The sequence below is a fragment of the Hordeum vulgare genome, chromosome 5H (assembly GCF_904849725.1).
Source record: "Hordeum vulgare subsp. vulgare chromosome 5H, MorexV3_pseudomolecules_assembly, whole genome shotgun sequence".
NCBI lineage: Eukaryota > Viridiplantae > Streptophyta > Magnoliopsida > Poales > Poaceae > Hordeum > Hordeum vulgare.
Genome location: NC_058522.1, coordinates 298,202,653 through 298,219,035, shown reverse-complemented (window position 1 = coordinate 298,219,035; position 16,383 = coordinate 298,202,653). Strand labels below are relative to the sequence as shown.

Genomic DNA, 16,383 nt, shown 5'->3' with positions numbered 1-16,383 from the left:
CGCCTTGAGGCGTGGCGCGCCTCAGCCGGGCGTGCTGGTGCTTACATGGCGCTGCGCTTGGCCAAGTCCTCGTATTGGAACATGTACTTAGGCAAGCTCGTTGCACAACGCGACGACTCGGAGGGGGAGCTGCAGGCCGTGGAGGACCAGCTGTGGATGAGGGCCAGCGACATCGCCTCATATGCCGCCTGGAACAAGCTCAACTTGGAGCGGGATGAAGACATCGCCTCATAATCCGCCTGGAACGAGCTCATATGTCGATGGCAGCTCCGACGAGGCGGCCCTTGAGGAGGAAGACGCTAACTCCAGCAGCAAGGCTTATGCCGACTCCGCCAGGGACGGACCCGAAAGCTCTCGTGGTGGAGACGGCGCCACCGCCCCTGGAGCAGCCGGCGATGCTGAAGCCACCACTTCAGGAGCTGCACCCGGGGCAACAGACGAGGCCGTCGCCCCTTAGCTGGTCCTGTTTTTGTTTTTGTAGTGTGCAATATATCATGAGTCCAATAGTTCCACCCACTAGGGGTGTTTATTGTAATGAACTCTGGTCGTGGGCCAAATGCTTTTGAATGTATATATTCTGCATTAAATTCGTAAACACCATGTGTGCTTCCTTGTATTTTCATCTTTTGATTCCTGCTTGACTTCTCTTTCTCCAACCCCTTTACTCCCTCTAGCATCTACCTCGCCAGCCCGACAGCCGGGAGTCGGTCTTTGACTGGGTCAAGGCTTCTACCTTTGAGAATATTGGACTTAGATTTTTCAAAGCCATCAAGACTTAAAGACTCAAACACAAGCCAGCAGAGGCCGTCTAGAATAATAAGATCGCAAAAAAGGATCAAACCAACCCAAGCCAGCAACCCTTTTTGTAGTTGAACTTTTCATGCAGCCAACCTTACCTGGCGCCGCCCCGTTAGCCGGACAGCAGGGAGCCGGTCTGTAGCTGTTACGAGACAGCCAGAGTTCGACCCGGCGTACACTACATGTTCTTATACAACTAAGGAAATCGTTCGAGCCGTCTAGTGAGCCCCGAGCCCGTTAGAGCCGGACCAAGGGACTCACAAAATGAGTGAAGACTATGGTTATGAATCCAAAAGAGGCATGCTCCAAGCCTTGGCTTGAAACACCCATTGAATTCATTGGAAATCCCGAAGAGGGAGAAAGATACATATGATCATGCTCTTTCCATTTTTGTTACTTGCCTTCTAGCAATAGAACAGGCGAAGCAACGCCTCATTCCATGGATGCTCCGTCTCCTGGCCGGAGTCGTTTACTCACAACATAAGCCACGGGTAGGCTAAAGATGGTGGGAACTGAGGTGGCACCGGAAGGCACTGGGAACGAGGATGGTACAAGCATGGAACGCATGATGTACCCAGGTTCAGGGCTCTCCGTAGAGATAACACTCCTAATCCTGCCGGAGTGTATGATGTATGAATGGGACTACAAAGTGCTCCTGGAGCTGTATTGCGGACGAGGAAGAAGGAGCTGCCGGCTCACGTCTGCCTCTCCTATGTGGTGTGTGGGTGTGTGTTGAGTTGACCGACCCTCTGCATGGAGGGGGCCGGGGGGTTTTGTAGACGAACCCACCGACCTACAATATGGATAAAAGTACAAGAGTGGGACCCGGCTGGCAGCCTCGCCGGCTGGACAGGGGGCCCACGGGGGTCTTGTCTTGTCGCTGGAGGGGCCCGCCGGCTGCGAGGTCCCGTCTAGGTGTGGGACCCGCCGGCTAGCCAAAAAGTCTCTCATGTAAGGTTGACGCAGGACACATGTGGTACGTCCAGCGTCGTCCAGCGAGAATCGCCATGGGCAGACAGTACGGCCGTCTCCACTGTTCCCACGCCGAGTGCAGTAATGGAGTGGGAGTTTGACGGGCTAACACTGTGCAGGGTGATGGATCGGAGCCGGAGGAGGTCAGCAGCGTGGCCGCCGACGCTGTACCTATCATGCACCCCGATCCAGTACCTTTGCTAACGCGTAGCCACCTTTAATCGTAGGGTCTCGTCATGACCTACGGTCTGACGTGACTTGAGCTCCCTAGCCGGCTAGTCGCTTGACTAGCCAGCCGGGGCACGGCCGGCTCGCCCCTAGCCGTACGGCTTGGCCTAGACGGCCAGAGGGAGGTAGCCGTCTCGCCTCTAGCCGGCACGTGCTTCCTGGCCGGCCAGAGATTTGGCCGTCTCGCCCCCAGCCGCGAGGTACTTCCTAGCCGTCCAGGGGGACTTGGGCTTTGCAGAATGGTTCTTGTTGTTCCTTCTTGGTTGAAGGCAAAGGAGTAGGCTCGATGAGCCTACCCCGGGGTTATCCCCCAACAGATCAACTTCACTCGGACGTACTTCATAGCAGAATCGATCAGTGTGAATGACGAAGACTTCAATCGATGCAAAATTCTACTAAGCCACGAAGCACGTTCAAGATATGTATGCCTCGATAAAATTTGCATCGACACCTTCCTCACTCGAACCCGGATCCATTCGGGGGCTAATGATGGGGATATATACCTAGGATAGGGCCATAGGCCTGACCTACATGTCCTACCTAAGGGCACCTTATTAAAGACTTGTAGACTACAAGGAGGGCTCCGACTGAATAGCCATAACATTTGACTCACTCGGTAAGAAATCACTCAGAAGAGTCCCCCCCCCTTCACTCGACAATCAACTTCCACTCGAAATAACCAGAAGCCAGTCGATGCAGAAGACCAGAAGCCACTCCAGGGAGGCCAACGGGCGAGTGTTCGGCTGGTCGTCATAAGTAACATTAATTATGCACGTTATCAGTAACGCGGGCACTTAAACTCCGTTGAACCCTTGGTTTCTTTGTATTGATGAGGGGCAGCGCACTCTATATAAGCCACCCCTCCCCTCTGGCACAAGGGTTTGCACCCCCTGTAACACGCATTCCACACTGCAAGAGCTCCCAAGCACTGAGACGTAGGGCTGTTACTTCCACGAGAGGTGCCTGAACTCGTACATCTTGCGTACAAGCATCCATAGCTATGACTCTTCCCTCTCCTTTCATACCCTACACCTCTACTATCAGGTTATTCCGACGAAAGGAACCACCTGACACGCTAGTGTTGCTGGTCCATCTATTTCTACTTGACTGGCGGGTCGGGCCGCATTCACGAGTGCTTGGGCATTTCATAGCGGAGGCCGGGTTGGGTCGACCTGACGTTTTTGTCGGCGACCGCTGCTTTAGACTCCTCATGGTGGCGGTTGCTGCGGCTGGCATACAACATGGAGTGCACCCAATCACGAGTGGAAGAAAATTGCGCCTGTTGTACCACTGCGGTCTTCAGCATCTCGATGGCATTCCTAGCCTCAACCTCGATCCGGGTGTTCCCGTGGATGGGGAGTGACTCCAGGTTACGTGTGGGAGCCATCATATTATCAACATGGTTGGAGAACTGGCCCTGCGGCATATGGAACCGCTGAGTCGATGACCATGCCGGTGGAGGCTGAGTCGTCTTAATCTGTCGGTCTGTCTGTTGAGGGAGGTCATGCTCTGCCTCTGATGTGTGTGGGTGTAACACCCAAGATGCGATCCTATCCTTATTTTGGCGCGAGGGCCTCAACAGGGATACAAGCACATCTCATCGTTTTGCAAGAATGGATATCGATACAAGTACATGTATAGAAGATGTGAGTACATGGAATTGGCTTACACTGGCCACACCCTACATCAAGATCAAATCAATAAAATATCAAATTCAATCACCATGTAGAAGAGCAGGGTCCGACCACGGACGAAAACAAACGATTAAAGAACGACGTCCATCCTTGCTATCCCAAGCTGACGGCCTGAAACCCATCCTAGATCGATGAAGAAGAAGAAGAGGAAACTTCAAATAGAACAATCATCGTGCTCACATCAAAGTATCGCTTTACCTGTACCTGCAACTGTTGTTGTAGTAATCTGTGAGCCACAGGGACTCAGCAATCTCATTTCCAAAAGTACCAAGACTAGCAAAGTTTAATGGGTGAGGTATGGTTAAGTGATGAGGCTGCTACAAGCGACTAAGCATTTATTTGAGGTGGCTAACTTACGAGTACAAGAATAAAAGAGTGGGATGATCTATGCATAGCGGACGTGAACAAATGATGTTCAAGTGAATGATCATGAACACCTACTTACAACAGAAATCACGAGAAGAGACGGTCACGGTTACGCACACAGTTGGCAAGTTGTGATTAAGCTTACTTCAAGTTATCTAGAACCGGATGTTAAACAAAGTTTCCAAGTTGCCACATAACCGCGAGCACGACTTTCCAAAAGATTTAACCCTGCAGGGGTGCTCCAATTAGTCCATCACAAACTACCACACGCTGCGACCGAATAACCTCGATCAGGGCAAACCCGTGATCTCCTCAAGTTCCTATTGGAAAACCTCAACCTCAGGATAGCCCAAAGTATCCTCGGAATCCCTCGCACAAGAAGCTCGAAAAAGGTAAAATAAGTCCAGCAAGACCGCCCAGCGTGTCCACGATCCCGATAGGAGCCGCGTATCTCGTTCTCAGGACATGACGGATAAGAAAATCATACGGTGGCCTGATAGACATCTCTCGTGTTACCCCGAGTTGGCCCGCACGGTGCTCTATTTTGGACAAGCACCAGCAGCACTGGCCCCCTGTACTATGTTGAATTACTCCTCGGATTTATGACGCCCTATACTTTTTAACGGTGTTCAGTATTATTATGTTTGGAAAATATAGTACCAATGTTGGCCTTGCCAGACGAGTTTTATCCCAAAACGAAAGTCAAGGGGGTCCCCACAACAACCCCAAGCATGTTAGGAACGCTTATTTATGGAACATAAAACCGGTAGCCAAAACTAAGGCAACAAAGGTGGAAAAAAACACCGGGCTAAAAGACCAAGCCTTCCACCTTTTACCAAGTATAAAGGTGCATTAGATTAAATAGCAATGATATGGTGATATAACAAGGAACCCATGTTGGCACATGAAAGCAACTACACCAGCAATTAGCAATGCTATAAGAAGGCTGAGCAAGCGGTATCATAGCCAAATGGTGGTTTGATGGGTTGTGGAAAGGTTAGAGGTTTTCTTGCAATGTTGGGAGGCTTATTTAAAGGTGGTAGGCAGCGATACATAGCGATAGAAACGAAGCAACTAGCATGGCAACAATAGTAATGGTATCTAGGGAAATGGTCATCTTGGTTGTGATCCCGCTTGGAAGAAGAACGAATCCGTGAAGCAGACGAACCAACGTAGTCAAACTGATCCTCACACTCCGAAGCAGATCAGAACTCTAACGAGAAGAAACAAACTGGAAACAAGAATCAACACACTATAATCACCATGGCACATGCACGATATGATGCATACCCTAATATGATGCATGTCCATTTCAATTATGCAAAGCATGACATGGCAATTCACAAAAATCAAACACAACACATTAAATAAAGCTCAATATGCAATGAGTTGCATATTGACGAAACTCCACATTTTAATTATTTAGTTCACTCTTGTTTAGGTACACATCAATATTAAATGTTGTTTAAAGTTGACAAGAGGTGAAGCACAAATAAACTACCTATCTAGTCATATTAAATGAGGTCAGAAATGACATATAGCATTTGCAAAACGACCCCACACATTAACTTCAAAATTTGTCCAGATCTGCCCTAAACATATTTTAATTTTGTTAAACGGCAAAAATAAAGTGGAGCATGTGAAACTACATGTCATTATAGTCGGTTTACCTATATAGCTCATCTCTAACGGAGCTACGATTAACTAGCTACGATCAACACAAGATCATCTCGCATGGATGCAACATGCATGCAAAAATATTGATGTGGACGGGCACGCGAACCCAGATCAGTGTGTGTGTAAAAGGAAAAATAAACATGACAAAATTGCGGTGCATGGGTTTCAAACCCAGGATCCCTTGGATGCAAATGTGGTAGGCTGACCAGTGTGACTTGAAACCGAATGTGTTCAATTCACACACCAGAACTAACTGAACTAAGAGCGGTCGACGTTGGCTTGCGGAACAAGTACAGAAAATAGACAAAACAAATATGGAAAACATTTACCACCCGTGTGCCGGCGAAACGCTTCGGCCGGACGCACGCGCGTCGTTGATCTCGCGCGCTCCTCTCCATCCTGAACGGCCCGCGATTTCCTCCCCATCTCGAACGGCTCGCGCTGCGCCGCATCATCCGCGCGCCCCTGCGCCGCCGCCGTCGCTGCGCCGGTCCCTGCCCCCGTCGACCCGCCTGAATCGCCAGTTCCCGCCATCGTCGACCGTCCGCATCGCCGGATCCAGCTTTCGTCTATCGTCCTCGCCGTCTGCCCGCCATGGCCGGGGCGCACGTATACAAGTGTTTACAAAATGTCACTCAAAATTGCTGCAACGGCTATTTAAAAAGCTTCAACCGTTGATTAAAAAAGCTGCAATCATACATATAAAAAGCTGCAAGGCAAATCATACTTTTCCTCATGAAGTTTTTGGTTGAAGCTTTTTTTTTACCGGTTGAAGCTTTTCTATACACTGTTGAAACTTTTTGAGGAGTGACCACGCGAGATGCATCCATGGTGGTTTCGACGGGCGGCCGAGGCGACGACCGAATATGTGCAAACCCAGGATCCCTTGGATGCAAACGTGGTAGGCTGACCAGTGTGACTTGAAACCGAATGTGTTCAATTCACACACCAGAACTAACTGAACTAAGAGCGGTCGATGTTGGCTTGCAGAACAAGTACAAAAATAGACAAAACAAATATGGAAAACGTTTACCACCCGTGTGCCGGCAAAACGCTTCGGCCGGACGCACGCGCGTCGTTGATCACGCGCGCTCCTCTCCATCCTGAACGGCCCGCGATTTCCTCCCCATCTCGAACGGCTCGCGCTGCGCCGCATCATCCGTGCGCCCCTGCGCCGCTCCCTGCCCCCGTCGACCCGCCAGTGTCGACCGTCCCCATCGCCGGATCCAGCTTTCGTCCGTCGTCTGCCCGCCATGGCCGGGACGCACGTATACAAGTGTTTACAAAACGTCACTCAAAATTACTGCAACGGCTATTTAAAAAAGCTTCAACCGATGATTAAAAAACTGCAAGGCAAATCATACTTTTCCTCATGAAGTTTTTTTTTTTTTAGGAGTGACCACGCGAGATGCATACTGACCGGCGCTAGCCCTCGGAACAAAATACGGCGTGAATAGGATTCGAACCCTTACCGCCAGGATTAGCCTCTGGCTCAGCTGCCAGTCGGTATATGAGGGGCAGTGCGCTACAATACGGCTTCGGCCAGAAAAAGATGGCGGGGGTGGCGGAAGCTCACCTCGCCAGATAGGGATGACACACACACGAGCTGAGCTGGGACTAGCCCGGTCAACGCGGAGGGTGAGTCAAGGCGCTCGTTCTTGAACACGCCAGGAGCAGAGCACGGCGGCGCGGCTTGATGCGTCGGCCAGGGGCGGCGCGCAGGCGGGGGAATTGAGACGAGCGAGGCTCCGGTGGATCCAGCCGAGGGAGCCGATTCCTAGGGACGGCGAGATGGACTCGAGCCCAGAGCCACTCCCATGGCTATTGCTGCTCCTACAGAAAGAGGGGGAAAGCATGGGAGGTTAGAGAGAGTAGAAAGGGAGAAACAGGGACGCGAGGGAGCGGGGACAGACTCCTGCTGTTCGTCGGCGGCGGTAGTGTCCGGCAAGGCGCCGAGTTCCGGCGGAGCTCCGGCAGGCAAGGCAGCAAGCTGCAGGTCGTCGGTCCTGTCGAGGCAGAGCACAGGAAGGGAAGAGCATGATGGAGAGAGAGAACACAACAGGAAGGAGAGGGCGAGGCTGGGGCTGGCCGCTGGCCTCGCGATGCTGCTGCTCGGGGACAACGGCGCTCCTGGATGGATGGATGGAAGGCGGCTGAGGATTGGGTGAAGCATAGGGGATTTTTTGGATCGAGGGCACGTCGCTGGTTGGTTCGGTGGGGAAATTGAAGAACGAGGCGACTGGTTGGGCTGGATGGATCGGGAGGAGATCCTGAGGTGGGAGATGATGGCAGTGGCGGGTTGGGACAAGGTGGAGGATTTTTAGGGTTTGGTCTGGTTGAACTAGGGGTAGTCTGTATATATGGAATAGACTAGATTTGGCTAGGGGTAGGACCTGTCAGACCCGAAGCGCTCCAGCTTGCGCTCTCTCTCTCGTTAGAGGTAGACGAAGGAGGTTTGTGCCGCGTGCAAGTGCAGCGTTTACTGCTTTCTATTCCTTCTCTTATGCAACGATTACACGAACTAACTAAAAACGAAAAAACAGGAAAGCAGCGGGTCGTGAGCGTCGCCATCCCAACGCTCCCCGTGCTTCGCCCGTGATGCAGCCATGACCGTCTCATTCGTGCCATCCCACGATCGGGTCAGGGTCGCTATGATAGGAAAGAACTATCCTAGTCTACGCCCGAGTCGCAGCTCTGGTTATTTGCATGAAAAACGGGAAGAGGACGGTGGTGATTCTCTCTGACGAAACTGACAGAGCGAACACCTGTTGGAACCTGTCGAAACTGGAGAAAGAACGCAAACATCTGCAGCTATTAGCTGACAACCTCCCCCCTAATCAGTTGCTGATGTTGATCATCCCCAGTTTCTCCCGTAGCTCTTGAAACTTCACACAAGGCAGTGCCTTGGTCATGATGTCTGCCAGCTGCTCGCTCGTGTGGATGTGGTCGACGGCGATCCTCCCATCTAGTACGCATTCCCTGATGAAGTGGAAGCGCGTCTCGATGTGCTTCCTCCTGTCATGGAAGACAGGGTTCTTGCAGAACTGGATTGCGGACTTGTTGTCGATGAGAAGCTGGGTTGCACCTCCTGGATCACCAAGTAGATCCCCAAGCATTCTCCGGAGCCAAACACATGTGCATGCTGCTGCAGTCGCCGCCATGTACTCGGCTTCGCAAGATGAAAGGGCGACCACCTTCTGCTTCTGGGACTGCCAGCTGATCGCGCTCCCCCGAAGACGAACACCATACCTGATGTGCTCTTTCTATCATCGGCATCCCCGGCGAAATCGGCATCACTGTATCCGACCAGCAGCGGCTCCATTTCTCCTTTCTTGTACCTACACCCAAGATTCAGAGTGCCAGATACATATCTCAACAGGTGTCTCACCGCCGCCCAGTGCTCTGTCGTGGGTGCCTCCATGAACCTGCTGATGAACCCTACTGCATAGGAAATATCTGGGCGCGTGTGTACCAGATAGCGAAGGCTTCCTACAATGCTGCGGTAGAGCTTCTTATCCATCGGAGGGTTCGTGTTCTCCTTGCTGAGCTTCAGCCGAGGCTCCATGGGGATGTGCACTGGATGACATCCTGCCATCCCAGCTTTCTCCACGATCTTGGCTGCATAACTTGCTTGCTTGAGTGTGATCGAGTCTTCTCCCTGATGCACCTCGATACCGAGATAGTAGTTCAGAAATCCGAGGTTACTCATGGAGAACACTGACATCATCTGTTGTTTGAACTGAGCAATGGCCTGCAGACTTGATCCAGTGCGATTAGGTCGTTGACGTACACGCCCAGCAGCAGCGGCTCGCCGCCGTCACATCGCATGTAGACGGTGTTCTCGGAAGGGCTTCTCTGGAATCCAAGTGCCACCATTGTCTCGTCCAGCTTGATGTTCCAGGCACACGGAGCCTCACACAGGCCATACAACGCCTTGGAGAGACGGAACACTTTCTCTTCTTCGCCGGCGCGCTCAAAATCAGGTGGCCGCGTGACATACACCTCCTCCTGTAGCTCTCCGTTCAGGAAAGCTGATTTCACGTCGAGGTGGTGCACCTCCCAGCCTGCTTGCACGGCTATGGCAAGCAGCAGCCGCACGGACTCGAGCCGTGCCACTGGAGCGAAAACTTCCTCATAGTCCACGCGTGTTCGCTATGCATATCCCTTTGCGAAGAGCCTCGCCTTGTGTTTCACGATCTCTCCTGCGGAGTTCTTCTTGAGCTTGAACACCCACTTCACCCCGATCGCCTTCTTGCCCGGCGGGAGCGTGGTGAGCGTCCAGGTATTGTTCTCGTCGATGGACTGCAGCTCATCTACCATGGCTGCCCGCTAGGCAGCGTGCGGCTCCGCTTCTTCAAACGAGTTGGGCTCCTCCCCGGCCACCAGTAGCAGCTCGCCTAGATCCAAAGTCACCGGCTCTGCTTCGTTGTGGACGGCATCGACCGTGCGGTAGCGGCGTGGAGCTTCTTGGGAGCCCAGTGCCGTGTCCAGCGTGGTGCCAGGCGGATGCGATACGAACCCCTCCTTCACGCCTTTCCCTTTGTACACCCCTGGCTGCGGGGTGTGTGTGTGCTCCGACGTCTCACCACGCTCCTCGAGCGCAGGCGATGTATCATCGAGGGGAGTGCTTGGGCACGCCCCCGGTTCCGCTGCAGTCCTGGGCTACTCCGGCTGCCTTGTCAGGGTTGGTGCGGGCGTGAACTCGATCATGAAAGTCCCCTCCCCAGCAGTCTCCGTCTTCCAATCCCAGTTTGCCGTCTCGTCGAAGACGACGTCCCGGGTGACATGCACCTGCTTGTTCACCGGATCATAGACACGCCACGCCTTGGTTTGTCCATGCTCGTACCCGATAAAGACGGTGCGCCGGCTGTGGTCATCCAGCTTCTTGAGACCAGGCTGCGTGACCTTGGCGTGGGCTATGCACCAGAAAGTGCGGAAGTAGCTCACCGCCGGCTTCTGTCCGTGCCAGGCTTCGTAGGGAGTCATACCGCGCACGGCCTTTGTTGGTCCGCAGTTCAGTAGATGAACCGCGGTGGTCACCGCCTCCCCCCAGAACTCGTTCGGCATCCCTTTCGCCTTCAGGAGACACCGAGCCGTTCCCATGACAGTCTGATTCCGGCGCTCTACAACGCCATTCTGCTGTGGCGAGTACGGGGCAGTGAGCTGCTGGCGCACGCCGCGATCAGCCCAGTACTCCCCAAACTCGGATGAGGTGAACTCGCCGCCCCTGTCGGTTCGCAATGCGCGCAGCTTGCTGGAGGTCTCCATCTCAACTCCGGCCTGCCAACGCTTGATCGCTGCCGGTGCCTCGTCCTTTCTGCTCAGGAGCACAGTCCACATGTAACAAGACTTATCATCCACTAGCAGCAGAAAGTACCTCTTCCCTCCATGTGTGGGCGGCGAGATTGGCCCGCAGAGATCACCATGGACCAGATCCAGGCGATCACCGGCCCAATAGGCAGCTTCTGGTGGGAAGGAGGCCCGACGCTGCTTGCCGACCACGCAGCTGTCAAACACCTGGTCGACGTGCTCGACCAGCGGCATGCCGCGAACCATGTCGTCCTGAGACAGCTTCCGAAGTGCGTCGAAGTTTAGGTGCCCGTAGCGGGCGTGTGAGCGCCATGCATCCTCGCCAGCTGACGCTGACAGGCACACCGGCCGAGTGATGTCCAGCTCGACGGTGTAGAAGCGGTTCCTCGTCCTGTATACCTTGGCGATGATGTTCTCCTGGCTGTCTCGCACCACCATCATGCCGCTCCGAACCAGGGCGGTGCATCCCGCCTCGTCGAGCTGTCCGACGGAGATGATCGAGGTGCGCAGGTGAGGTATATAGTACACCTTCGAGAGCACGCGGTGATGCCCTCCGTGGGCGACAAAGACCACCGTCCCGCGCCCCTCGATCTTGACCACCGACCCGTCACCGAAACGCACCGTGCCGGCGACGTGGCGATCTAGCTCGGAGAAGACGGTGGAGTTCCTGGTCATGTGATTTGAAGCTCCAGTGTCCAGGTGCCACGTGGGTTCCTTGGCGTCTCCTGCCGCCCCGAGGCTCACCTCGGTGCTCTCCTCGTGGAGATGCACGAGCTGATCCCCAGGTGTGTCACGACTGAGCTCATCGGGCAGACGCATCACCTGCGCCATTAGGAGCGCAGGGTCTTCGTCCTCTGCCGTCGCGAGATGAGCCTCGCCCGTGCCCTCGTCCTTCATCTTCTTGCGGCACTCGCGAACCCAGTTGCCGCTAATGCCACAGCAGCGGCAGTTGCCGGAGCGCTTGGGCCCGCCCTTTCCGCCACCAGGACGGGCGGCATTCTTGCCGCGATCGCCTTGCCCCTTTCCTTGCGGTTTCTTCCCGCTGTTGGCCCCCCCCCCCCCCGCTAGGGGACCCGCCTAGATCTCCTCGCTTGGCACGCGTGTTCCACTCCTCCATGGTGAGGAGGAGCTTGTTGCCGCCCTGTTCCTCGGTGTCCAGCTCGTAGCGCTCCTCGGCCGCCTTGAAACGGCCGATTACCTCTTCGATCAACGTCGTGTCCACGTCGACGAGGTTGTCGATGGAGAGTGCGAGCCGTGAGTACCGCTTGGGGACGATCCACAGCCACTTCTGGATGACGCGCTTGTCGCTGATCGCATCTCCAAGCTCCCCGAGGCGCGCGCACAGCCCTGTGAGGCGCATCGCTAGTTCATCGATGGACTCACCGGGTTTGTGGCGCAGCTGATCAAACTCTCCCCGGAGGTTTTGGGCCTTGGCGTCCCGAACACGCACGGAGCCTGCGTGCATGGCCCAGATCGCCTCCCGGAGCTCCTCGGAAGTTTTGTGCTTCCGGAGCATGGGCAGCATCTCAGCAGGGACCGATCGGAGGATGAACTCCATCGCTCCCTTGTTGTTGCGGTACCCGTACTCCTCGTCGAGGTCCTCGGCACCCTCGATCGCGCGCCACATACCTCTTGCCTACATCACCAACCTCCATGAGAAGACTCCACTCGGCGTAGTTCGTGTGTGTCAATGGTGGCACGTTGGCATGACCCGACGCGACCGGAGCGAATTGCCTCGCCACCGCCAGCTCGCGCTCTTGGCCGACTGCGTATCGTTGTGAGCTCTTGCTTCCGTCGTCGTCGGCGCCCTCCGCCTTCTTCTTGCCATCATCACCCGCCATCATAGGTCACAGGATCCTGGCAACGCGGCTCTGATGCCACTTGTCAGACCCGAAGCGCTCGACTTTGCTCTCTCTCTCTCTGGTTAGAGGTAGACGAAGGAGGCTTGTGCCGCGTGCAAGTGCGGCGTTTTATGCTTTCTATTCCTTCTCTTATGCAACGATTACAGGAACTAACTGAAAATGAAAAACACGGAAGGAGCGGGTCGTGAGCGTTGCCATCCCAACGCTCCCCGTGCTTCGCCCGCGATGCGGCCATGACCGTCTCATTTGTGCCATCCCACGATCGGGCCAGGGCCGCTATGATAGGAAAGAACTATCCTAGTTTACGCCCGAGTCGCAGCTCAGGTTATTTGCATGAAAAACGGGAAGAGGACGGTGGTGATTCTCTCTGACGAAACTGACAGAGCGAACACCTGTTGGAACCTGTCAAAACTGAAGAAAGAACGCAAACATCTGCAGCTGTTAGCTGATAGGACCCTCCGATCTAGATCAGACGGTCGAGAAAATAGGATAGGGGTTCAATTAACAAACCGATGACGGTATAGGGTATTATGGGATTGATCCGGACCCAACGATCATGATCGTCCGTCTCGGGTTTCGGGAGTTTCGGACTAGGTTGTGCGTAGGGTCTATGCACTGTGCGGAGGGACTAGGCATAGAAGAGAGGAAACACAGGCGACCCAGCTACAGAGTTTAAATACCAAAACGTCTCACATTTGTCCGGCTATAGTGCCGCTATAGGTTTAACGGTTCAGGTATCAAACAAACTCCGACTATGACAAAATTTGGCACGCGGCCTACCTACATTAAATTAAGACCGCACACCAAGTTTCAACCCAATCCAAGAAAGTTTTGTACACACTTTTAAAAACAATATTTAAATGGTCACGGGAGCGCACATGTGTGGTTGGTCTCAAAATGGTCAACGACAAAAAACGAGAGAACCGGCAACTACTAACGGATGCATGTTTTGAAAAATGACGGCAACGGTGTGCCGATGCAATGCAAATGATTCGAATGATGCGATGATAAGTGCAACAAACAACCTAATCACACGGCAAAAACGGAATAAAAGGGTAATCTTCTGGAGCGTCGGTCTTGGGTTGTTACAACTCCCCTACACTAACAAGAGATCTCGCCCGGAGATCTAAGAATGAAAGGGGAAGCGGAAGAGAAAGCAAGAGGTAAAAACTTAGTTGCTTCTTTGACAAATGAGTGAAACCAACGATTCTTGAAGGTTGCAAAGGGGTTTAAGAAAGACATGAAGAACAAGAAAGAATTCAAACAAAATTTTGGCAGCACTTTGGTAGGAAATTGAGGCAAAATTTCATAGAGGGAAATATCTTGACAAGATTCACAAGATACCAAGTAAAGTGATAAGCAAGGAAAGAACATGAAAGAATACACAACAGTCTGGTTAAATGAATAAGAAAGGAAAGAAGACAATCTTGAGAAAACTAGATAATGGATAAAAGAGAGCAACATCGCAAAAACTCCAGAACAAGAGAATAGAAACTAGATCATTGAGAAGAAGAGAACGGAAAAGAAAATGGCAACTACTACCACAATCGAATTTGAGAAGCATCTACAAGAAGAATTGAACAGAGTTGTTGGAAAACCAACAACGAAAAGAAGAAGCTTGTAGTAGACTTTGAAAACCCTCCCAAAATTATGAGGTGATAACCAGGCATTAACAGAAAGAAAGATTGCTTGGAAGCAACAAGATGTGCAAGACTTCTTACATCAAGAGGATACCTTGAGAACTTATATCAACGATAATCACCATAATAGCAATAGTCCTTAGACAAGGCTTTAGGTGAAACCTAAACCAAGACAACTCAATGAAGAAATCATGGGTTGAAAATATCTCACGATCGAAGAATTGGTGGGTTCAATTATCTCATTCTTGAAACAATTCTCTTCAAGACTCCTCAAGAATCAAGAACGCTATAACACCACCTCAAGGGACAATGGAGGTAGAATTGCACTTTGAAATGCAAGATAAGAATACTTAAGCTCCTCCAACAAGAATCTTGAAGAACACCTTGTGAACGAATTAAATCCTTGAAGAACCACCGTGATGAACCTTCGTATACGAAAGAATGATGAAAGGAAATGAAGGTTGAAAAGAACAAGATTATGCCCTGGCAAAGATTTAGATGAAGCTTCGTGAAGGGATACTTGACAAAAATTTGATTCCAGAAAAGAAAAGATGAATGGAGAAACAAGAGAACAAGGAGATCATGATCCACCTGAAGAATTTAGAACATATGGCGACATTAGAAATGAATGGAATCCATGAGAACGAAGAGATCACAATTGACTAGCAGCAAACTTGAATGGGGCAACGGAATAATTGAGAGACGAACGAAGAGACTAGAATTGAGAAGAATTTGAGATTGAAAACTGAAAGCTAAGAACGAAGAAATCTTCTGAAATGATGGCATTTGGAGGATCGAGAAATGAAACAACTCTGAAATGCATCGGATAGATCTGGAAGGAATTACTCATGAGTCGAAACAATTTGAGAGAGAGCACGAAGCTGATATGACAATCTTCAAAAGGATGGACCATGATTTAAGAAAAACTCTTCTTCGGTCTCCATTGCTGAGAATGATGGCAACAAGCACCATCAAGAATTACTGAGACACACCGAAACAATGAATGGGGAAAAAGGTTCAGCCAACAATGAAAATGATTTTAAAGCGATCTTGGAGAACACATATGACTGACAGAATGCATACTTACGTCACCTTGAAAAAAATAGAGATCTCCGGAAAAGATTACTATAGCCTGATAGGATCCTGGGAAAGAACCTGTGGGTTATTGGCGCACATAAGAGAAACCACCATTGAAAAAATTGATTGGAAAGAGAGATATTGCACCGGTACAAATGAAAACTTGATGAGGGGAGACCCTCAAAATAATTGAAAGGATTGAAAAGAAGAAACTTCTGATATATCTTCAGCACCCCGGATAGAAAAGAGGGATAACTAAACAAGAGAGACTTGGATCAGAATTTCCAGCGCAGGGAATTATTTAGCGAATGATAAGGATATGATGAACACCGAAAGCTTGAATTGAATCCACCAGAAAGAAAACAAGAATGAAGAACTTAACACTGAGGATCTTCACAATGAATCACCGGATACAACTTGATTGGGCAAAAGAATTTGCATTCCCATAAAAATATGATAACACCTCTTAGAAAAGATATGAAATCACCATTTGATATCGAAGCAACTCGAATTTCCATACCCCAACAAAACAAAGGATGAGGATTACTAAACAAGACAGAACAAATATATGATAGAGATTTCGTCCGATATTTTTGTGGTAAGGTTTGCACGGGCTCTATCCTACTGTAGCCATCATGTACAAGTCACTGCACACGACATACGACGCGTCCCTGAATCATAGCAAGTTGCAAGGACTCTCTAAGACACAACTAGAACCGCCATAAGAAAGACTGTGAACAAACGAATCCACTAGATGTC

At 51.4% G+C, this 16,383-nt stretch overlaps 1 protein-coding gene across 3 annotated transcripts; it reads right to left on the bottom strand.

Moving 5' to 3' along the window:
• Positions 1 to 3,862: 3,862 nt before the first annotated feature.
• On the bottom strand, positions 3,863 to 8,216 carry LOC123399203. 3 transcript variants are annotated; one of them, XR_006610334.1, is made up of 3 exons: positions 7,649 to 8,216; positions 7,312 to 7,568; positions 3,863 to 3,902 (listed from the first exon to the last, which is right to left on the bottom strand). XR_006610334.1 is itself a non-coding variant. In XM_045093634.1 (2 exons), the coding sequence occupies exons 1-2, from the start codon at positions 7,906 to 7,908 to the stop codon at positions 7,379 to 7,381; spliced, it is 450 nt and encodes a 149-aa protein (XP_044949569.1). In that variant the 5' UTR covers positions 7,909 to 8,216; the 3' UTR covers positions 6,988 to 7,378. The 3 variants fall into 3 exon arrangements, 1 of the variants encoding a protein (XP_044949569.1); XR_006610335.1 differs by lacking the exon at positions 3,863 to 3,902 and adding an exon at positions 6,446 to 6,979; XM_045093634.1 differs by lacking the exon at positions 3,863 to 3,902 and having other exon boundaries at positions 6,988 to 7,568.
• Positions 8,217 to 16,383: the final 8,167 nt, after the last annotated feature.

Coding starts and splice junctions, on each gene's coding strand:
- LOC123399203 (XM_045093634.1), bottom strand. CDS start 7,908: ATGCTTCACCCAATCCTCAGCCGCCTTCCATCCATCCATCCAGGAGCG. Junction 7,569..7,648: donor GCCGCCGACGAACAGCAGGA/GTCTGTCCCCGC, acceptor CTCTTTCTGTAG/GAGCAGCAATAGCCATGGGA.